At 37.9% G+C, this 24,412-nt stretch overlaps 1 protein-coding gene across 8 annotated transcripts in view; it reads right to left on the bottom strand.

Moving 5' to 3' along the window:
• ZNF148 (zinc finger protein 148) overlaps positions 1–24,412 on the bottom strand; it is a 159,823-nt gene that overhangs the window by 7,418 nt on the left and 127,993 nt on the right. For all 8 annotated transcript variants that reach the window (XM_059687594.1, XM_059687595.1, XM_059687591.1 and 5 more), the window contains 3 exons: positions 19,821–19,944; positions 18,625–18,708; positions 481–599 (listed from right to left, as the gene is read on the bottom strand). In XM_059687594.1, coding sequence (XP_059543577.1) covers positions 481–599; positions 18,625–18,708; positions 19,821–19,944 — 327 coding nt within the window. The remainder of the gene's footprint in view (positions 1–480; positions 600–18,624; positions 18,709–19,820; positions 19,945–24,412) is intronic.

Here is a 24,412-nt window from a genome sequence, read left to right as displayed (position 1 = left end):
AAAAATTTAATCAACAACAGTTAGGAAGTTCTTCCAGTAGATCTAGTAGTAACAGTTTTTAATTTATTAGAATTACTTTAAAATTTAATTTAGGGTAGAAGAATTTTCAAGTGTCAATCATGTCTTAATAAAGTGGATTTAAAAAAAAGAATTTCAGCCCAGCCAGTGTGGCTGAGTTGGTCAGGTGACATCCGCGCACCGAAGGGTTGCCGGTTAGATTACCTGTCAGGGCACTGCCTGGGTGGCAGGCTTGATCCCCGGTAGGAGGAGCGCAGGAGGCAGCTAACTGATGTTTAGCTCTCACAACGATGTGTCTCCTCTCTCTCTCTCTCTCTCTCTCTCTCTCTCTCTCTCTCTCTCTCTCTCTCTATATATATATATATATATATATATATATATATCCCTTTCTCCCTCTTTCCCTCCCCCTTCTTTGCTGTCTAAAAATCAATTTTAAAAAAAGAATTTTAAACCACCTCTTACCTGTAAACAGTATTCACACTGGTAAGGTTTTTCTCCACTATGAGTTCTCTTATGCCTTTCCATATGATATTTTTGTATGAATCTCATACCACATTCATCACAGCGAAATGGCTTTTCACCTAGTACATGATATAGAAAGTTTACAACAAAACAAATACTGTAAACTAACAAATTATTTTAACACAAGACTCTCTAAATAAATGGCTTTTGAGAGCTATCATACTTGGCTCTTTTTAACTAGTAAAAAGTCTCCCCTATAATAAAGATACTGTCCCATTAAGTTTTTCAAATAATATTTTGCTTTATAAAAATGAAAGAGATTGGCTATGCCATTGAAAAGAAAAACCTAAAGCAGACATACTCAATTTCCCTGCCTTTCAATTATGTGTATATATAACATACTCTTTTCCATGGAGACCAGGAGAACCAGGAACTTATAGCAATATGAACACTCTTTCAGTGAGTGGCTTATCTTTCTAATCCTTTTCTCAATCATATAAAACAATATTTTAAAAGAATTTTTGAAAAAGGAAATGTTACCCATACATAGTCCAATACAATTCTTGGGTACAACCATTTTAATTCTACATTGTTTAAAAATATACTTGTGGTTAAATGGAATTGGAATCGTAGGAAAATACTCTTAAAAATCTAATTTACTAAAACATAAGAAGAGCTTAGCTTAGAGACTGTCTCAAATGTAAAGTCTGGTTCTCTTTTTCTCAGCTCAAACCAGAATTTCTGATGTCCCTTTGGGAATGAATTAAATGAGCACTGTTAAACTGGACACACATGCACACACACATTTTAAAAATCTCATGAAGAATCCTTAGCTATAAGGAACCATTACTACGGAGATCTAAAATTAAGTTTTACTTCTAAAACCACAGAGGTACCAAGACACTTCAATGGGAAAACAAGAGTTTTTTCAACAATGATACTGGTACAATCTGATATCCACATACAAAGGAATGGAGTGGGACCTCTACCTCACCTCATACACACAGTTAACTCAAAATGGATCACAGACCTAGATGTGAGAACTCAAACTATTAAATAAAACTTGACCTTGGGTTAGGCAATGATTTCTTAGATATGGCACCAAAAGCACAAGCAACCAAGCAAAAATAAGTAGAATGTTATTTCATCAAAATTAAAAACATTTGTGCTTCAAAGGAAACTATCAAGAAAGTGAAAGACAAAATGGTGTAGCTGCTGTGGGATATGCGAGGACCAGCGCCCCATCTGCACAAGAGTGGTCTTTTTCAGAGTGGGGGTGGAGTTTTTGGCTACCAGGGGTCTTATTTATAGCTTCATTTTTTACATTAAATCTGATATATCTGGAGTTTATCCTCAGAGAGAATGTGAGGTACAGATAATAGTTTGTTTTCCCATATGGCTATCCACAGTTTTCCTAACCCACTTATGAGGTGATCTTTTCTTAATCCCATTTTTTATCATAATCATACACTCATAAGTCCCATGGGTCAATTTCTAGACCTTCTATTGTTTCATTGGTCTGACTATTCATAACCCAGAACCAACTTTATTGACGGGAGCCGGTCCATGCTTGCTGTTTCAAGGGACCTGGCATATATGGCATACTGTTCTTAATATGTTTGCTCACCTTCTTGGCACTATGTATTTTAACCAAGGTCTCTGAGAAAGGTTGTTTCACCAGGTAGGGATTTTCCCCTGAAGTTAGGGAGGGAATAAAACCTCTTAACTAAGTGCCAGGCGGGTAATTAATCACTTTAACTACGAACAATCATGGTTAAGCTACATAATCTTTACTCCCTGGAATGGAGATAAGAAATGCCCTAACCTTTGGAATAGAGATTGATAGGATTGGAATCAACTGGTATAAATACAGATGTAACAAGACAGAACTTAGAAGACAAAACCAGGAGAGACAGAACCTAGGCACAGAACCTACACAGAACGTTCTCTAGAAACAGAAGAACTTAGCTGGAGAGAACATGGCAAAAGATCCTGGACAGAAACTGGCCTCAGAACCTAGAGACAGAACCTAGCGAGAGAACATGGCAAAAGATCCTGGACTGAACCTGACTACAGAAATTGGCAAGAGAACCTGACTAGAACCTGGTGACTGAACCTGGCTGGAGAACCTGGACAGAACCTGGCTGGAGAACCTAGCGAGAGAACATGGCTACAGAACCTGGCTGGAGAACCTGGAGAACCTAGCAAGAGAACATGGACACAGAACCTGGCTGGAGATCCTAACCAGAACTTCACTGGAGATCCTGACCAGACCTTGGCTAGAGATCCTGGCTAGGCTGCTCATCAACTGAATGCTGTCTCTCTGTCATTCCTTCTTCGTCGACTTCGTCCACACCTTTGGGGACCCCTGGACCCGCTGGGGCTGGACCCCGGCACTTTATATTTGTATACAGTGTATGAATACATAGCATATACATTAAAAATGGTAAAGCTTACTATATGTAAATTACACCTTAATTTAAAACAATGGGAAAAAAGTCTAAAGTCAACAAAACATAGTTCCTTTAAGATGAAAAAGCTACTGAAAATATAAACTATATGCATTATCTATACAAAGCATCATAAGGAAAATCTTCAGTTATTTTGCATAATAAAACAAATCACTATTAGCCCATCTTCCTCCAAAAGATCAAAACTTTAAAACTCATGGGTGAATAAATATGGTACTAGGAACTTATTGAAGTTCTCTTTTGATTATTTCAATTTCTCAGTGAAATAGGAAGCAGGCTGAAAGTGAGATGGTAAAAGAAAATTCTGGAGGTTTATGGAAAGGAGAGAATATAAAATATGTTTTGAAGAGAGGTTGGCAGCTTTTCTGTAAAAGATCAGACAGTAAATATTTTAGACTTTGAGGGTCATACAACTTTGGTCACAATTACTCAACTCTGCTATTGTAGGGAAAAAATAGCCATAGATACTACATAAAGGAAATGGTATAGCTATGTTCCAATAAAATTTCAGTTACAGTAACAGGCAGCAGGTGCAACTGGCCCATGGGCTAAAATATGGACCACATCTAGATGAGTGGGAGACTGAATGGACTAGAAACAAGTCATTTCCAGTAAGCATTTAGGGTCTACTTAAAGTGACCCTAATACAACATAGCTTTGTTTTATTCCAGAGACAGAAAGAGTTAAAGATCCCAAAGCTGTAATTTAGCCAAGTGTGTACTATGTATGAGACAGAGCAAGGGATATGTGTGTAAGCGAGAATGATTACGATAAACAAAGACTGCTGAATTTAAACTGGGTAAGGAAAGTGATGAAAATACAAGGAAAACAAGGATAGTGGAAAGGAGGCAGAAACGCTGGATTGTAGGTTTTCATGGAGACAAAAGATTGTTGAAGCCTAAGTATTTGAGGGATGAGCAGGAATGACAAGGGGTAGTGCATGGAAATTGAGAAAATTTAAATCACGAAGATTTAAGTTAGTCTAAGGTGTGACCAAGAGGAGGGAGAATCAATAGCAAGATCACCAACAAACAGAGGTCTGAAAACTGAGAACATTCAAAAAATAAACTTTGACAGGGGTTGGCAAACTTTTTTTTTTTTTATATAAAGGGTCAGATAGTAAATATATTAAGGTTTGTGTGCAAGAGGTCAAATCAAGGATATTGTATACATACTCAAATAACGAGAAAAAAACACAAATTTTTACTGATGAAATTCAAACTACAATAATTATAAGATTGATGGTAACAAAATAAATTTTTTTTTTTTTAGAATACAAATGTCCTAATGAGAAGACTGGAATTATTTTTATGAGAGGAGGTAGCATTTTTTCAAATTGGGGTTTTAAGTTAATGTTCCTATCATCTGTCAGTTGCAAATGTTTATCTGCTAATACTTATCTGCATGAGATTTTACATATTCTATCTTTGAAATTGTCTTGTCACAAAGGCAGGTACTGATAACAATCCATAAAAACGTATCTTTAATTAAGAAATACTTATCACTTGGAAGGCATTTATAGAAGTCTATTAGATTTTTCTCTTGATATTTGCCTGTTAGCATGCTATTACATTGCAGGCAAGCGGTTAGGAGCCAGTGTCCCAGATTGCAAGAGGGATGTCCCTGTGGGATGGGGCCTAAACTGGCAGTCGAACATTCCCTGAGGGGTCCCGGATTGGAGAGGGTGCAGGCCGGGCTGAGGGACCCCGCCCCTTGCACAAATTTCGTGCATTGGGCCTCTAGTTTTTCTATAAGGACAATGTTAGGTCTTCTTAAGATTCAAGAATTACAGGTGATCAGACTCAGTGTTCCTCCCCCTCTCCCCTATGATAAAAAAACCTAAAAGGTAGGTGAAGTAGGCAAGAACATATCTGATTGATTTTTAGGGATGAAGAGAATTACTCTATTAGATAAGCACAACAGGCCTATGCAGAATACTATTTTGTTTCAAAAAATAGTAATAAATGTGTTGTTCTCTTTGTGTTGGCATCCATTTTATTTTTCACAACGGCACTTTTTAAAATTTTAAGTAATTAATCTATAATCTGGTCAATTCCCCAAGGTAATTAACTGAAAGTTGACATAATGTATTTTCTGGAATAACTAAAAATGCACACTGAAAGTTTTTGCTCAACAGCATTCTTTAAGCACCCTTAGAAAGTCAAAATCAGCCCTGCTGGAGTGGCTCAGTTGGATGAGTGTTGTCCTGTGCGCTGAAGGGTTGCCAGTTTGATCCCCAGTTGGAGCACGTACGGAAGGCAACCAATTGATGTTTCTCTCTCTCTCTCTCTTCCTCTCTGTATGTCTTCAGGTGAGGCTTAAAAAAAGAAAGTCAAAATCAAAACAGACAATAAAACATAGGTAAAGAAAAATCCATTAAAGACCTCTCAAAAAATTTACAGAGGGATAAAATTATATGGGGAAAGAAATGAATAAACTTTTGTTTTTTTTGTCTATCAGCTTTTTTCATACCGCTGTGAGGAGGAGACAACACAGAGCTCTACAGGAAATAAAGAGTAGGAAGTACTCGCATCAACAATCAATGATGCAAAGAGCAAAAACGTGGAATGGGAGACAAGCTGGATAGAGAAATAACTACATTAGGATGTCAAACCCTATGACCTACATTTGCTTCTTAACAGTATCATGAAGTAAGATTCTCTCCAAAAGATCTACAGAAGAGCAAAACAAGTTACAAAATATGTAGAAGCTATTATCATCATTGTGGCTGCTTTCAAAGAAAGTCAAGACACTCATAAAATTCAGGTGGAGGTTGAAAACATTTAAGCATTTTTGAAAAATAGGAACTCTTCAAAGATAACATCTAAACATCTTAAAAATATCCAGAATAAGAATGAATTACCTTGATAAATGAATTTAATTTCCCTAAATATTCTAAATTCTATTTCTTCATCATAACTGTGTCCAAATCAGATAGTACATTTTGTCAGCCACTCTTCCACCAAAGGCCCAAATAAAATGTATGAATTCTGCCCTAGCCAGTTTGGCTCAGAGGATAGAGCGTCGGCCTGCGGACTGAAGGGTCCCAAGTTCGATTCTGGCCAAGGGCACACACCTGGGTTGCGGGCTTGATCCCCAGTGGGGGGCGTGCACGAGGCAGCCAATCAATGATTCTCTCTCATCATTGATGTTTCTATCTCTCCCTCTTCCTTCTTCTCTGAAATCAACCTATAATAATAAAAGTGTAATATGCTAATTAGCCTGGACAGCTGAACAACCTTCTGGACGTCATTCCGGACATCCTTCCAGACGAAGCGATGGCAGTGGGGGCAAGGCAGAGGCGGCTGCCATGGCAGGTGGGGGCCATGGTAGAGGCAGTTAGGAATGATCAGGCAGGCAGAGTGGTTAGGGGCGATGAGTCAGGCAGACAGAGGAATTAGGAGCTAACAGGCAGGCAGGAGAGTGGTTAGGGGCGATGAGGCAGTCATGCAGAGTGGTTAGGAGCCAGTGGTTCCAGATTGTGAGAGGGATGTCCGACTGCCGGTTTAGGGATTGGGCCTAAACTGGCAGTTGGACATCTCCTGAGGGGCCCCAGATTGTGAGTGGGTATAGGGCTGGCTGAGGGACCCCACCCCCATGCACAAATTTTGTGCACTGGGCCTCTAGTAAAGAAATTTTTAAAAAGTATGAATTCTGAGTTTGTGCCATTAAAAGTCAAATGAAAAACTTTATCAACAACAAAAAATTTTGACATTTGAATCCTTAACCTTAACGAATTCAAGATTTGAAAGACATAACATTCAATTGGGTTCTGAAATAATAAATAGAAGTAGCTACCAAATGACAGCTTCAAATATTGGAGAATCCTGAAGGTCTTCAGGCATTTGAGTTCAAGGAAGTAACTGGGTGTTTTCCTTAAAGAATATGGTGTGAAGGGAATTGTAAAACAAAGCATTAGATCTAGACTCAAATGTTTTATGCTTTATCTTTTGTAGAATGTAAAATAATTTGGGGAGCAGGGAAGGAAGGTCCCATATTAAAGGAAGGCAAACTAACAAATGAAAGGGTAAAGAAACTTACTTTTGTTCTAGACTAACCATGTTTTTTAAAGTGCAAAAGTACTTTTTTTAAAAATCCAAAACATCAAAAATAAAAAACTACTCTGAGAGTAATGTTTTTGTAAATTAGGACATCCTGTTAAAGTTAAATTTGGGTTGTCCTTTTTCAGCTCTTTTTCTGAAAATCAGTGCATCCTATACCATTCAAAAATGAAGAGGATCCAAAGTCCAGAAAACATAACTTTCTTTGTTTCACTGTACTATTCAGTGGTTTCCAAGTTTTACCTGCTGACTATAAACTGATCAAAACTGAAGTAATACGACATTCCTTGAAGCTTAACAATGCTGTTTCATTTGTTTAAATTTTAAGTAACTTAATAAATTTGCAATTAGCTGTATAAATTATAATTTTTCATATTAATTATCTTCTATATATATAAAAAGCCAGTGACCTGAACACTGGAAAAACCGGTATCTATGATGCCCACTGCGGCCAGAGAAACGGCCAACCAGGGGGTGGGCCCGGCCGGCCAACCTCCGGCAGCCCCTCCCCGCAGCTGGCTCTGCCCTGATCGGTCTCTCCCACCCCGACTGAGGGCGGGTTGGCCAGCAACCCCCTCCCGAGGCCCCTCCCCCCCACCGACCCCACCCCCGATGGGCCCCTACCACCCTGATCAGCCCACAGCCCCTCCCCCCCCACCTACCCCACCCCTGATCACCCCCCCTACCCCAGTAGGAGGCGGGGCCAGCTGGCCAACCTCCTGCAGCCCCTCCCCGCCAGCCAGATCTGCCCCCGATGGGCCCCCACCACCCCAATGAGGGGCAGGGCCAGCCGGCCAACCCCGTGTCCCATTCCCCCAGCCAGTTCTGCCCCCCATCAGCCCCCGCCACACCAACCGGGGGTGGGGCTGGCCGGCCAACCTCCCATGGCCCCTCCCCCAGCCCCATTCGGGGGCAGGACCTGCCAGTCAATTGCCACGGCCCCTCCCCCCAGCTGACCCGCCCCGATCAGGCCAAGATTGGGATGGGCTTGCCGGCCAACTTCTCCCTGTCTCCTCCTCCCGACAGGCCTGGCCCCAATTGGGGCTGGGCTGGCTGGACCACCCCCCCCCACCCCCCCCTCCCCCCCCTCCATGCACTGGGCCTCTAGTAGTTAACAAAACAGTTAACAAATTTCCAGTTTTCTTCACAAAACAATAATATTCTTCCAACAAGGGAGTAAATGCCCTGGTATTTTATAATAGTTATAAAATCTAAGGGTAAGTTTGATACTCCTTAGATGGGCATCAAGGCTTGACAATATAACTCTAAAATCAAGCCTTCTAGTCTTAATCTCATTGCTACTCTACTCACTCATTTCTGCTCTACTCAGAATGGCCATTTACATGTTGTCCCTCTTGCCCGTGCCCACCCCCTACCAGCTGGAATTTGTTCTTACAGGCAGGCATACCCAATAACCCACAAGCCATAAGGCCAGGTCCAGAAGTGACTGCTCTTACCTGAACAAAATGAAAACCTCTATGTTTGCCCTAGCTGGTTTGGCTCAGTGGATAGAGCATCAGCCTGTGGACTGAAGGGTCCCAGGTTCGATTCCGGTCAAGGGCACGTGCCTGGGTTGCGGGCTCTATCCCCATTAGGGGACATGCAGGAGGCAGCCAATCAATGATTCTCTCTCATCATTGATGTTTCTCTCTCTCTTTCTCTCTCCCTTCCCCTCTGAAATCAATAAAGATATATTAAAAAACAAAACAAAAAAACCCTCTATGTTTAAAACCAAAAGTTTTTGTGAGCTTAAAATGTTCTTGGTGCTAGATCTACCCTTTCAATAGCATACTGGTTAAAAGCATGAACTTTGAAGACCTGGACTGTGACATTAACCAGTTGTGTACCCTGGAGTAAGTCACTTAATCATTTTGACCCATAAGTTTTCTTATCTGTAAAAAAAATTAATTAATTAATTCATTAATAATAATTGTACCCTTCTCACAAGACTGCTGTGAGGACAAAGATAGTTTATGTATTGTGGTTAATAGAGTGCTTGGCAGAGAATAGGTACTCAATAAATTTGACAGTACTATTAGGTTTGTGATCTGATGACTTCTTGGGAATTTCTGGCACTTTTTTGTCCCACTCAAACACACTATTTATTTTGTTAAAGTCAAGCACAATGATCTATTGAGAGGTAAGTAGTAAGTGTCAAGCATGAAATCTGTGCATGTTTTCCACACTGAACTGCAGGATAAAAGCCACAGGCAATAGCCCTGACTGAAATCTTGCTAATACAGAGCATTCCGCAACTGAGCTATGACAAGGGTAAGGAATCAGGAATTTCTAGTTTTTTAACTATCTTGAAGTACCTGCCTCCATCTGGTTCTTCATCCAGTATATCTGACACTCTGCTTGTCTTGTTATCCAGCATCTATAATTATCCTGATGTCTGCTTGTCTGATTTTTAAGTTGCTACTCTCTGTGTGTTTCTAAATTGATGTCCACCACCAATTTACCTATCCATCCCCAGATTCCCAACATCAGTACACTCCCGATTTTTCTCCTGGTTCTGGCTTCCGTCATGCTTCTGCTCTACCACCTACAGTTCCTGTGATGACACCTGACTCCCACATAACACAGGGGAGTAATTACAAAACCTAAATCTACCTCATAGGGCCAGTTACGTTCTACCTCTTCCATGAAGCCACCAAGCTGAATCCTCAATGGTCTAATTCATCTCAACTGCTAAAGCACCAGTTCTGTACTACTTTATAGGATTTGTCAAGTTGTGTATTCACTCAATGATGATACATAAATAAGAATGAGACCACTTCTGGAGATTTGTTAAACTAAAAGACTTGTCAAAACAAAATGGTAAGCAATTTTTTTTTTTTTAAAATACAGGCACTATAAACTAATAAAGAACATTTTACAAGAATCTGAGGGGAACGGTTACTCACATACACAAAATACACTTAGATACTTAACTGAAAACTAGGCAACTTACATTATAAAGCCTCTTTGATTCTCCACATTTCAGTTCTAATGCATAATGTTAAAATAGAGTTAATTTTCTGGATGACTCCCACCCCCATTTCTCTGCCCCCCCACCCAAACACAGAAAACCTTTAAGTATGGTACAGTGTTTTATTTATAGGTGTATGTATGATTTCTTTTTTATCTTTACTGAGGTGTTTGTTATATAGTGTGCAATTTTTATGTGTAATCAAATCTTTTCGTGTGAATTATTAACAGTTTTGCAGAGGAAAAAAAAATCTGGTTTCTGAAAGCTTTGTTAAAGCAGAGCATGTCAGTCACAGTAATCTGTACCTCCCTGCTTAATCTTTCTTGGCAAGCTCTGTCCATGCTAGTGCTGTCTGGCTTCAGCAGTCACAATGCCAGGAGCTCTCACACTATAGGCCAAGCTCTCAGTAGCACAAACAGGATTCAGTTCCTTCATCTTCCAAAGAGTTAAACCCTAACTAGGACTGTAACATTTTCTCTTAATAGGACTACTTCATTAGAGCTAATAAACCATAAAGGAGGGTATCAAAATAAGAGAGGAAAACAATAATTTACAGTAATAACCGAACCATACTGAAGGAAATACAAAGTGTTGAGCTAACTAAGTCAAGGGTGAATCAACATTCTCTATGACTCCACCCACTAGGCCAACTAGTTTAAAAAAAAATAATGCAGCTGGGGATTGGGGGTGGGTTTAACAAAAAAGAAAAAAAAATAATGCTATCATTCAGCTATTTAACATAGTTGTGAGCAAAAATCGAAGTCATGAGAAAAAAGGGATAATATATGTTTTTAGACACGAAACACGCTTACTCAGAAGATGTTTTCTAGTGTTTCTTACTACATTTTTAGCTATAAAATTGTACACATTTGAGAACTAAACCCTTGAAAAAAATTTTTGGGAAAAGAAACCTAAAGTATATTGCATAATTCTAAATTATTTGGCTTATTTTCAAAATCCTTTCATTTTTGGGAGGATTTATAAAGTCAATTTATAAAAATTTCCCTATATACAGAAAAAATTTCATAACATTTTTACTAATGAAATAAGTACTCTTTAGAGGAATTCAGAAAATTAAAATGCTGAAAATTATACTTAAGTTCTTTACTCCTCAAACCCACACTCCCTCCCCCATGGCAATACGACTGGCTTTTCCTTGCAGAAAGTAAAATGATGGCAAGATTTTCCTCTAGAAAAGAACATACCTGGGTATATGTCATTCTAACCTTCTATATATGCATTTGAAAATGCAGAAAAGGCCCTTTAGATAAAAGTACCTGATCACAAAGCAAATATTCCAGTGATGATGAATGTTTAACCTTGGTGTGTACCTGAGCAGTAATTCTGACCCTAAACAAAATGATCGATTAGGATCATTATGTTCAACCTTCACTTCAAGTCCTCACCTTCTCTCCCATATCCCCAAACATATCATAAGCAAAAGATCTACAATATATTCACAAGACATAAATTTCCCATAACTGCCAAAAATAACAATCCCAAGGATATCCCATTTTGACAGTTTTCAATGCCTTAAGCTAAAGAAATAAAGCTTTAACCAGAAGTTCAAAGATCAGCCTTGGGATGAAAAAGTACTCTCGCTTAAAGTGGTATTTTGTAGACTAGCCTAAATTTTGGAAAGAGAAGGAAGGAAGTGACAGTCTGTACAGACTGAGTTTAAAATTTCTATTTGAAAACCAAATCAAGCTAGGTTCTAGGTTTTTAAACACCACAGAGAATTTCTTTATTGGTGGCAAGAACAGCCAACCAGGTAATGATTTTTAATCATGTTGCAAATGGAGGAGAGAATGGGCTTGGGGCTGGGAGAGTGCATGAGACAGGGTAATAAGGATGAGGGAGGCCATAAGGAGAATAGAGCCTGTAAGAACTAGTAATTATTCTCAGCACACAACTTTTGAGAATCAGTTGATAGGTGACTCATTATCTTCTTTACAATTTAAAATAGATAAACATATGCAAATAAAAAACATATGCAATAACTAATTACTACAATGCATTCTTCTAAACTAAGAGCCTATAGAGAGAAAGACTTGACATGGGCAAACTTAAAGGCAGGATGCCCCTCCAAAAACAAAAGCTATTTAAAACATGAAAGAACAGTAAGAACAAAAATATAAATGGAGACTGTATTTGTGGTTCTAAATATCTATTCCCAGATAAGTATAGCTTACAGGTATCTTGATTATAAGACAAAAATATCTTACTGTCTTCAGAAAAGTCTTTATAATAAAAGGCTAATATGCAAATAGACCAAACGGTATAACAACCAGTTGCTTTGGTGTGCACTGACCACCAAGGGGTAGACGCTCAATGCAGGAGCTGCCCTCTGGTGGTCAGTGTGCTCCCACAGGGGGAGCGCCACTCAGTCAGAAGCTGGGCTCACAACATCCCCCGAGGGCTCCCGCCAGGCTGAGGGAACCCTCCTACACCCCAGCCCTTCCCCCCAGTGCACAATTTCATGCACCGGGCCTCTAGTAGTCTATAAGAAGAATCAAGAAAAGATGGAAAATCTAGTCCCCTTCTATCAGTAGTTCCACCTGGAAGGTGATGGGGGAATGACACAGGAGTAATGGGGTAAAATTGCAAGTCTCTTCAAAAGAAACTTCTCTCTGTTAAGGAACGATACTGACTGGTTTGCCCTGATTCCTCTTAACTCCTATCTTCTTCTAACATATTCTCTTTAACATGGGAACTCTATACTTTGTTTCAGCCCCTTTTAGAGGTTACCAAATTCACAGGAAGCCTTAGTAGCAGAGCAAGAAAAACGAAAAAAGGCCAAAAGCAATTGTTCTGCTTTGAGTCCCATTCAGCATTGGTAGTGATCTTAAATATGTACTCTGGAGTCACAGAGTCCTGCACAGGAATCTTGGCTCCAACATATACTAGAGCCTATCTGCTCTCTCCTCTATTCTCCATTTCCAAAAATAAATGTATAGATAAATATTTAAAGTATTTTGTTTTTGTTGTTGTTTTTTAACCATTTTATTTATTATTTTGCTTTTCACTTTCTTCTTATCCACTCATTCTCTTTCTACTTCCTCCATACTGAACCGTGGCCATTCCCCTATTCATTCAATTCCTTTACCTTACTTTCTAGATATAAGCTCTGTCTCTACAGATTCTGTCCCCACCCCCTTTTTTTCTGGATGTTTGTTGTCGGCATTTTTTGGTTTGTTTGTTTTGTGGAGTTTTCTCCCTATACATGTATATTCTTTCCCCCTTATTTTTCTTTTCTCTCTTACTCTTTTGCCTTTTTGCAATATCATTTTTTTGCTCTCTTTTCTCTGGTGGGCACTTTTATTGGGGTTATTGATGTCGTGAGTACATTCATGTTTTGTTCCCTTTGTGTTGTGTCTTAATGAGTTGTATTTTGTGCTGTTCGGTCAACGTGGTAGAGAGTGAGCCACATAACCAGATACCTTGAGAGGAGATTCCATCCACGAACGGGACAATAACATTCAAGACCCAACTACACCAAAAGAAGCCAAATATACCAAGTAGGAGGCATCTCTGGAATCACATAATCATATCAATTGATGCAGAAAGAGCATTTGACAAAATCCAACACCCATTTTTGATAAAAACTCTCAGCAAAGTGGGAATAGAGGGATCAGACCTCAACATAATAAAAGCCTTATATGACAAACCTACAGCCAACATCATACTTAATGAACAAAAAGTAAAACCAGTTCCCCTAAGAACAGGAACAAGACAGGATGCCCATTTTTACCACTCCTGTGTGACATAGTACTGGAAGTGCTAGCAATAGCTATCAGACAAGAAGAAGAAATAAAAGGCATCAAAGTGGAAAAGAAGAAGTAAAACTGTCCTTATTTGCAGATGACATGATATTGTACACAGAAAATCCCAAAGACTCCATCAAAAAATTCCAGCCTTAATAAATGAATTCAGCAATGTAGCAGGATACAAAATTAACATCCAGAAATCTATGGCTTTTTTATACACCAACTAGTGGCTCAGTGCACAAAATTCATGCATATTAAAAGGGAATTAATTAGAGGAAATATTTTAATATTGCTATTTGCCCTTTCTCTATAATAGAAGTGTCAGAGATGAAAGAAAATCAGTAAAAATATATGAAAATATCCCTCCTGTCAGAGTCTGGGGCGTGCCATGGGACACAGAGTCAAGTCACCGCCCACCCGCACGCGCCTCAAAATCACATGAGACCCAGACCCGGCTGCCCCACCCCCGTCAAGCCCCGCAGGTGGGGGGCACAGCCTCAGGTTCCCTGTCAAGCCCCGCCAGGCGGGGGGTGCAGTCTCAGGTCCCCTGGCCCCGGCATGAGGATGCAAGGCCATGATGACTATTTGCATATTAGCTCTTTATTATATAGGATAATGAACTCACAGAAAGAGAAACTAAAACAATCCCATTTATCATTGCCCCCCAAAATTAAGATACCTAGGAATAAACTTAACTAAGAAGGTAAAAGACCTGTACCTGGAAAATTACAGGACACTGAAAAAAAGAGAGGAAGACATAAACAAATGGAAGAACGTACCATGTTCATGGATTGGTAGAATCAACATCATTAAAATGTCCATATTACCCAAAGCAATCTACAGATTCAATGCACTCCCCATTAAAATACCAACGGCATATTTCACAGACCTAGAACAAATGCTCCAAAAACTCATATGGAATAATAAAATAACCCCGAATAGTCACAGTAATCCTGTGAAAGAAGAACAAAGTTGGAGGGATCACAATACCGGCCACAATGGGTTCTTAAACTGGACTGGAGGGACAGAACAAAAGCATGGATGGAGTGTTTGTGTGAACTAATATAAATTCAAAGTAAACATCATTACATAAAAGGGTATGGTCTTTTTTTTTTTTTTTTTTTAGTTTTATTCATTTCAAACGGGCCGGATCCAGCCCATGGGCCGTAGTTTGCCCACGGCTGTCCTAGGGCAATGGAAACAGAGGAGAAAATAAACAAATGGGACTACATCACAATAAAAAGCTTCTGCACAGCAAAAGAAACCATCAACAAAACAACAGGGAGGCTCACTGCATGGGAGAACATATTTGCCAATGCTGTTTCAGACAAGGGTTTAATCTCCAAAATCTACAGGAAACTCATACAACTTAACAAAAGGCAGATAAACAATCCAATCAAAAAGTGGGCAATGGACCTAAATAGACACTTCTTAAAAGAAGACATACAGAAGGCCAAGAGACATATGAAAACATGCTCAAAGTCACTAATTATCCAAGAGATGCAAATCAAAACAACAGTGAGGTACCATCTCACACCTGTCAGAATGGCTATCATCAACAAATCAACAAATGACAAGTGCTGGAGAGGATTCGGAGAAAAAGGAACCCTCGTGCACTGCTGGCAGGAATGCAGACTGGTGCAACCACTGTGGAAAACAGTACGGAGTTTCCTCAAAAAGTGAAAAATGGAACTCCCATTTGACCCAGTGATCCCACTTCTAGGAATATATCCCAAGAAACCAGAAACATCAATCAGAAAGGACATATGCACCCCTATGTTCATAACAGCATAGTTTACAATAGCTAAGATTTGGAAACAACCTAAGTATCCAACAGCAGATGAGTGGAATAAAAAACTGTGGTACATCTACACAATGGGACACTACGCTGCTATAAAAAAGAAGGAACTTTTACCATTTGCAACAACATGAATGGAGCTGGAGAGCACTATGCTAAGTGAAATAAGCCAGTTGGAGAAAGATAAGTATCATATGATCTCACTCATTTGTGGAATATAATGAACAGCATAAATCAGTGGACGGCAAACTCATTAGTCAACAGAGCCATATATCAACAGTACAATGATTGAAATTTCTTTTGAGAGCCAAATTTTTTACACTTAAACTATATAGGTAGGTACATTGTTATTAACTTAATTAGGGTACTCCTAAGGCTTAGGAAGAGCCACATTCAAGGGGCCAAAGAGCCGCATGTGGCTCGCGAGCCGCAGTTTGCCAACCACAGGCATAAACTGATGAACAAAATTAGATCCAGAGACAGGGAAACACCGAACAGACCGTCAAACCTCAGAGGGAAGGCAGGGGAGGGGGGGGCGGGTGTAGGAGATCAACCAGAGACTTGTGTACATGCACATTAGCATAACCAATGGACACAGACACTGGGGCAGTGGGGGCTTGTCCTGGGGGTTGGAAGTGGCCGGAGAGGGGTTGATGGGGGTAAAAGGAGACATATGTAATACTTTAAAGAAAAAACAAAAAAGATACCCCATGGCCTAGCACAGTTGTTTCCCTAAATAGTGAGTGAGATGACAGGATTGTGACCAGCACTTTAAAAACAAATTTACTAGAACAAAATAGGAAACAGCAGAGTGCATGCAATAAGGGTAAGCACTGTTTCAAAAATCTTTTTTTTAGCTTCTCTCTCTCGCTCACTCTCTCTCTCTCTCTCTCTCTCTCTCTCAACTGGGCCTCCTATAGTTTTTGTGTGTTACCTTCCCCATGTAACCTTTAACAAAGAGCACATTTAGCTCTTCCTCAGGGTACAATAGCATCTATACTAATAAAAGGGTAATATGCTAATTAGACTGGGAGACTGGACATCTTCCAAACATCTTCTGACTTCTTTCCAGACAAAGCCACAGTGGTGGGGGCCGAGGCAGAGGCAGTTAGGGGTCATGAGGCCAGCAGGGGAGGGCAGTTGGGGGCCATGAGGCCAGCCGGCATGGGAGGGCAGTTGGGGGCCATCAGGCCGGCAGGGGAGTGGTTAGGCAGCGATCAAGCCAGTAGGCAGGCAAGCAGTTAGGAGCCAGCGGTCCTGGATTGTGAGGGGGATGTCCGACTGCCGGGTTACGCCCCATCCTCAGAGGAATGGGGCCTAAACCCGCAGTCGGACATCCCCTGAGGGGTCCTGGATTACAGAGGGTGCATGCCGGGCTGAGGGACACCCCCCCACACCCCATGCACGAATTTTCTGCACCAGGCCTCTAGTTTTGTATAAAACTTTACACCATTTCTTACAACACAGTGCCTGTTCATATATATATCTCTACCATTAGAATGTAAATTCCAAGGAAACTTTCTTGTATGACCTCTGTATTTCTAATACCTAAAGAATACTGAAGGCTCAGTAACATTTTGTTGAATGAATGAGTCATCAAAATCTAATAGGTATAAGAACATACAAAAATAGTTAACCATTTTCACTTATCATTATCGGATCAGGTTTTATTATTATATAGAAATTTAGCTATAAGTCATAATAAAATAAAAAAAAGTTGTTCTTTTTCCAAAAGTACCTAATATACTCCCTTCCATCTGGAAGTGACAAATAAATGTTTACTTAAGAAACTGAAATGGGTGGTGTGCATAATAATCTTTGAAAAGTAGAACATCAAAGCATACAAATATGCTGCATAGTTGAAGTTTTATTTAAGGAGATCGGCCACATTCATGCTTCTTATAAGGGGCAAAGAAAGGTAAGGAAAGTTATTGGGCAGAAAAGGTTGCTTTTCTACATGACAAACTATCTAAGGCTCCCCTTTCACAGGTACTGCAAGTACCATGAGAACACATCTAAATAACAACACCAAGCAGGTACTTGCTTGAGTACTCAATATAGAGAAATATGAAGAACTTCAATATTTTTCATATTCATATATTATCACCATCATTCTCAATTCTATTTAAATGTAAGAATTAAAGTTACACAAATTAACCAACTCTACTTTTATATATCAGAAAGCAAAACAATGAAAATAAATTCTAAAGAAAAGCTTTTACCATGTTTAGAGACCTCAAAAGTCAAAAGTTAGCAGTCTACTAAATCAAGATTACATATAAAACTAGTAAAAAATAAATAAATAAATGTTTGCTCTAATATGGGTTCCTGCCCATCCACTGTGGCTCAGTGAATTAGCACCAACCTATGAACCAGGAGGCCAGGGTTCAATTCCTGGTCAGGGTGCATGCCCAGATTGCAGCTCAGTCCACAGTTTGGGGCATGCAAGGAGGCAGCCGATCAATGATTCTCTCTCATTATTGATGCTTCTATCTTTCTCTCCCTCTCCCTTCCTCTCTAAAGTCAATAAAAATATATTTTAAAAGTAAATAAATAAAGTGGGTTCCTTTACATTGATCTTACGAAATATTTGTTTCTAAATCGTTAACAACTTAACTGAAAAACTGACAGTTTCCAACTTATTAGGATTACAACTTTCTTGATATAGCAAGGTAAATACATGAAACAGTAAGAAAAAAATGGTATTGCTATCTTAGGGTTCAGACATTTTTGCTCCTGTCCCCAATAAATGTAAATGATAATTTTACCTACTATAAACTTATTAAACATCTAAGGAAACAGCTATTTCACAAAAACTTCCTTTTGTCATTTTAAAATTATTTTAAGTTATTAGAAACCATATTTCAAGGTAATTATTGGGCTTAGACACTAAAGCCAAATCTTAATAGTTAACATTGATTTATTAAAAGAAGAAAAAAAGATGAGCTATGATATATACTCTTTAGAAACAAAACCAATCAATGAAAGTGGCAACAAGCTGTTGTTACTCATTAAAAATCCTTCCCTAATCTGAAATGGTAATTTTAATGACCCTAATAAGGGTGGCAACACTCACCAGTATGAATCTTCTCATGTCTCTGTAGCAGGTACTTCTGTATGAAACGCATGTCACATTGACTACATTGAAATGGTTTTTCGCCTTAAAATAATTTCACATCCACAAATTAGTTACTGGATAAAACACAGTTTATAGTTACTATTTATGAGGAAAGATAAATCTTAGAAGCTCAAATTCTGGAAAATTCCAAATTATCCATATAAATCGTTTAAATTGTTCATTAATTTAACAGAATTTTACAGGTTATCTAGTGTCTTAAATATCTTTTCTTCCTTTTTATCTGCAGAAGACCCACCCACATTGTTCTCTGTGGCCAACCATCACTTTATGCCTTATTTTCTCTAGAACCTTCAGCACTTTCTAAACATCCTTCAAATGTTTCCTCTATGCTGGAGCTTGTCCTTTTAAGGAAAGTATTCTTGGTCTGCTTTGTGCAAAGAAACTTTCCAGAAATCCTGAAACCTTCCTTCTTTACTTTCTCCCCTTCATTTACCACACCTTCTTAAAAGAGATGTTTATCCTGTATCTCAAACTCTTCACTACCCACTTGTGCTTTAACCCTACATTCTACTTTCTTAAAAGCTACTCTTTATCTCCTTGTTATTTATTCTAATGTGTTTATTTCTCAGGTCTCTAACCTCTCTGAAGGTTGTACCATTGTTGATCATATTCTGTTTAGTATTCTATTTTTGTCTTCTGGGACAACAGTATTTTCCTGGGTCATCAAAATGACCTTATTACTTTCTCCCCCACCACCCCCTTAGTTCAATCTACATGTCTAATCTGTTCCCACAAAGATCTAGTCTTTTAGTTCTGCCCTCTACAACTTCATGTTAAATATCATTTTTAATCTTCGATTCCCAAATTCATATTTCAAATTCTTTTTGGATGTCTTGCCTAGAAAAATAAATGCTGACAGGCTTTCAATAATACATTCTTTAACTGTTTCTCTAGCTAAAATGAACACATTAAGCCATATTAAGTGTCCAATTAAGATTAATATTGCACATCCATGCTAATTGTTTTCTCATTTAAAGTTTTCTCTGGTTTCCTTCCGACATTCTGGCCTTATGAAATCTCTAATTTGAAATGCCAGGTTAGCTATGGTCTTAGGAATGAATGACATTTACACGAAGATGAAAATAGCAAAGGTAATTTTAATGGCCATAAGCCCATTTTAATTCAAGAAATACCTGTATGAATGAAGACATGTCTCTGTAAGTGATAGTTCGTTCTAAAGGCAGCATTGCAGTGCTCACAAACATGAGATTTAGGGGTTTTCAAACCAAGTGATCCATCCTCATTTATTGTAAGAATCTAGTCCAAAAAAAAAAAAGGGCAAAAACAAAAGAAAGAAGCTTTAAAAACGTAAGACTAATTTATAAAAAAGATAATGCCTTTTAATGCAAACAATGGTCACCAATGATTATGAAATATTTTTTCCTAATAATTTTGAAAGGCTGTTAGAATAATGTTATCATTAACTGTAAAGAACAGTGTGACTCAGAATGGGTAAAGATCACTAGTAAAACCTTAGAAGCTAGTTCTCCAACGGTGATGTCCAAGAGTGCTTAAGTGTTCTGTTAGCGTGAGTATAGTTTTATTTTCAATTTCAAATTCTCACAAATTCTCACGCAGAACAAAAGTCTTATGTTTTAGAAATAGTATAAATATCAATCAGTATAGGACTGGTTAAGTAAGTCACAAAAATGTATACAGTTTAATATTACACGGCCATAAAGTAAAATGAGAAAGCTATTACTTATATGGAAAGAGGTCCAGGATTTACTAAGTAAAAAAAAAGCAAGGTTTAGCCCTAGTGAGTTTGGCTCAGAGGATAGAGCATCAGTTGACTAAAGGATCCTGGGTTTGATTCCAGTTAAGGGCACGTACCTTGGTTACAGGCTCCATCCTGGGGCACATGCGGGAGGCAAACCAATCAATGTGTCTCTCTTACAGCAATGTTTCTCTGTGTTTCTCCCCCTCCCTTCCATTCTTTCTAAAAATCAATGGGAAAAACATCCTCGGGTGAGGATTGATTAACTAATTAACTAAACAAATAAAAAGCAAGGTTTAGAATCCAGTATATAATTCTTCTATTTTTGTATATGAAAGTAGCATAGGTACATGTATATTTTGTTTGTATATACATAAAAACTACTTGAGAAGGATGTACATAAAATGTATATAACCTCAGTTGTGATGGCTGGGGAACAAGGCAGGTAGGAGATAAGATGGGAGAGCGACTTTACACTGAATATATTTAATACACTTTTCTAAACCAACATAAATGCTTACCTATTACATTTTCCTCTTTTTTTTAAGATGAGAAAACAAAGTTTTCAAGTCATCCAAGGATAGACTTTAGAGTCTGGTTCAATCCAGCATCTTTAAGGTTATTCTAGGACTACTAAACTATTATTAAGCATATTCCTAAAAATATTTGTTAAATAAATAAATTTGAATGGGTATGGGGAAGGAAGATAGCTGACAAAGAAATCAACCTTATCTCCCTGGGCTTCTTAAGGTTGAGAACATTATGGTCTGGACAGTGCCAGAGAGAAGCCACATTTAGGTTTCATGTATTCCAATTTATCAACCATTTGTTCAACGAGCAACATTAAACTGCCTCCCTCATCAGACAAGTGGCAGAGTGAAAATAATCAATGATCCCTTTTTCTGTTACTGAGGAGAGAAGAGAGATGGCAGAACATGATTTGAAGATATGCAAATAAAGCTAGGAGATAAGATCAAGAGGAGCCTGGCAAGTGAGAGGCAAGCAATACTGGAAGTGGGGGCATAAAGAGTGGGAGCAAGGAGCTGAGTCCACACAGGGTGGAGAAATCTAGGAAACGTCTTAAGAATACAAAGGCCTTTGGAAACTGGTTGGGGCCTGTAAATGCACAGCTATGATCACTTCTCAACCCTAGAAAAAGGGAGTAGATAAGGAAAAGAGACTTTAAATTTTTTAAAATATTTTTTTACTTTAAATTTAGGAAGACAATTCACCCACACTGTATGTAAATCAATGGTAATTATAACGCCAATTATACAGGGCACTTGGGTTCTGGGCAAACTGCCAATGTGGTCAACAATGCTTCCAAGTTTATGCACAAAAGTCAGAGGGAAACATTTGGCGGCGGAACGGAAGTGGGTGTCACAGCTTCCTGAAGAGTCAGTGAGAATGAAGTTTCATCGCTAGTCAGTTAAAAGTTTTTTCAAGCCTTCTAAGTCACAAAATAAAATGCAAGTTAACATTGTGCAAAACACAAAAAGTTCTAAAATATGACTCAAAATATTTCTAACTTAAAAAAATTAAGCATTTTATATAAAATAGAACTAAAAACAATATACTACGATATTTTATCACATATGTTAATAAGAAGACCCATGTTCCAAAAAAAAAAAAAAAAAAAAAAAAAAAGGCAGTTCAATGGCTTTCTGTGGCATACATAGCTACTGCAAGGAAAGGCTTTGTCAGGAACAAATCTGGCCCAAGTTTCTTAATGTGAAACGGATGTAATCCTAATCAGTACAAAGCCCTTTTATGAAGAGTTAAGGAGTTCTACGTCATTGTTGTCTGTCAGTAGAAGTAATGCTGCCTTTCACTGTGGATTCAAGCTTTAATTCAAGGTGGATTTTATGGATGAAACAGCTAGCACTGGCTTGTGAATAGCAGACTAAAAAATCTAGCATATTTATAAAGTTCAAAGACAGAAAAATCAAATTCTTAGGCATTTTATATTTAATTACCTTTTTTTCCTTTTCTTTTTAGACTACAGTAACAAATATCTTTGCATTAAGGACAAAAAGTAAAATTCACCTTGCCTCAGATTACCACCAGTGCCTCTTCCAATTTGTAATCTGTTTTAAATGTAATTACCTAGTTTTGTCTGTTTTACTCACCACTATGAACTCAATGTCCAAAATGGTGTCTGGAACATAGTGATACCCTATACATGTCTATTGATGTGGCTACCTGCTATCCATACCAAACATCCTCACAAGCTTACCAGTTTATTCTTAAAATTTTGTGCAAGAAGTAGTAGTACTTTTCAATTTTTCTGAGTCACTAAGTAGTGCCACAGAGAGGTGAGTATGCAAAGAACAAAGTCCCTCAGTGGAACAGAAGTGGCAAATCGATACAGGCAAAATTTTCTTCTTTGATATAGATTTAGCTTCTTTTTTTCTTGTTCACACCCCCTTTTTCCAAATCTTTTAGTAGAATGTGATTGCTTTTCTTTTTCCCTTCAACAAAAGAACATTATAACTGAAGAATTTGAAATTTAAATTCTAAGGTGTCTGTTATATATATCTCCACATGATTTATCTTGCCTCCTGTCACTGATACTTTCGAGGAAAATGGTATATAATAAAGAACAAGTAATCAGGCTTTATCAAGAGGGGAGAAATTAGTAATAGTACAAATAATACTCAACATGCTGGTATTTTTCTTAATTGTTTAATAAATTTAAAATAGAATTTTTCACTGTCAAATGGAACTCAACTAATCTGCTCTCTTTATCTCATGGTCCATTAGAAGGTATGTTTTTGTTCTGAGCCAAATGTATTCCCAGATAGTTACCTATACATATATAGTGACTAATCTTAAATAATATGCCAACTTTATTTAGTCAGGCAAAGCACTAAACTCAGCCTCTTCAATTCAGAGATTTTTCTGTCAAGTGTCAGTGCCACTGAATAACTGAAACCTGACACTCCTTAGTGAGAAGTTTTGCTCTCTTAAAAGGTAGAGGACATTTTCCCATTCTATGCTAAATATATTACAACTATGAACTACTAAAATCATTAAAGCATATTTTAAAATACATTCTTAAATCAATCTAACTCTCTAAACCATCAAAAGACAATTTAGAGAAAACAGTTTAAATTTCTCACCCACTATCAGTTATTTTACTGAAATGAGGTGGGAAGAGAGATCTTCTAAAACTAAAATCCCATCCTCACATTGTCACTTTCTTTCGTTCTTCAGGATTTTTATTGTCTCTCAGTAGATTTTACATATTACCAAATTTCATTTTTAAATAGCAAGCTTTTGACAGTGCCAGATCATAAAATACATGGTATCATAAGCATGGTACAATAACAGATGTTCAACATAACGACCCTGAATTATATTTTTAAATTGAAGTTCCGTTCTGTGAAAAAAAATTTTTTACTCAGTATATATAACTCCATGGGAAAATTATATAAATAAAATACTAATACCTTCTTTTACTAATTTTCTTCATTTTTCTCTTAAGTATTATTTCCTATTTCCACCCCCAGTCTTACAATCAGTACTCATCTTCAAAGCCACTTCTTCCACAATCACGTTAGCATATAAGGACAATATATAAAAAATGCCTAGTATATCTACTTCTCTGCTGCTTTTAATTAAATTTTCCTCATTTTATATCATTCAATTTTAAATCTTTTTTTATATTAAATCACAAATCTTTCCTGGGAACCAATGATGTATAATAAACTGTCAGGAAAGGATTCTCTATATAATTTAAAATCAGTCTGATTTGTGGACTATGCTCTGCCTTCCTGAGTTCAGCCTAACTTTGAATAATCAATTTCTATTCAGACTACCTACAGTGTTATAACAAACAAACCCAGTTCCTTTATTTGGAAAGAGATCCTGGCATATCATAGACATGAAAATTATTTGTTGAGAGTAAAAAAGAAGATACATTTCAAAATAAGGAGAAGTAATTAAAAAGTGCCCTGCTCTATTTCTTTAAATTACTAGGGATTTTGAAAGCCCTATAAAATGTAT

Source organism: Myotis daubentonii, chromosome 3 (genome assembly GCF_963259705.1).
Source record: "Myotis daubentonii chromosome 3, mMyoDau2.1, whole genome shotgun sequence".
Classification (NCBI taxonomy): Eukaryota; Metazoa; Chordata; class Mammalia; order Chiroptera; family Vespertilionidae; genus Myotis; species Myotis daubentonii.
Note: the sequence above shows the minus strand (reverse complement) of the source record. Positions and strands in the feature narration are given on the sequence as shown.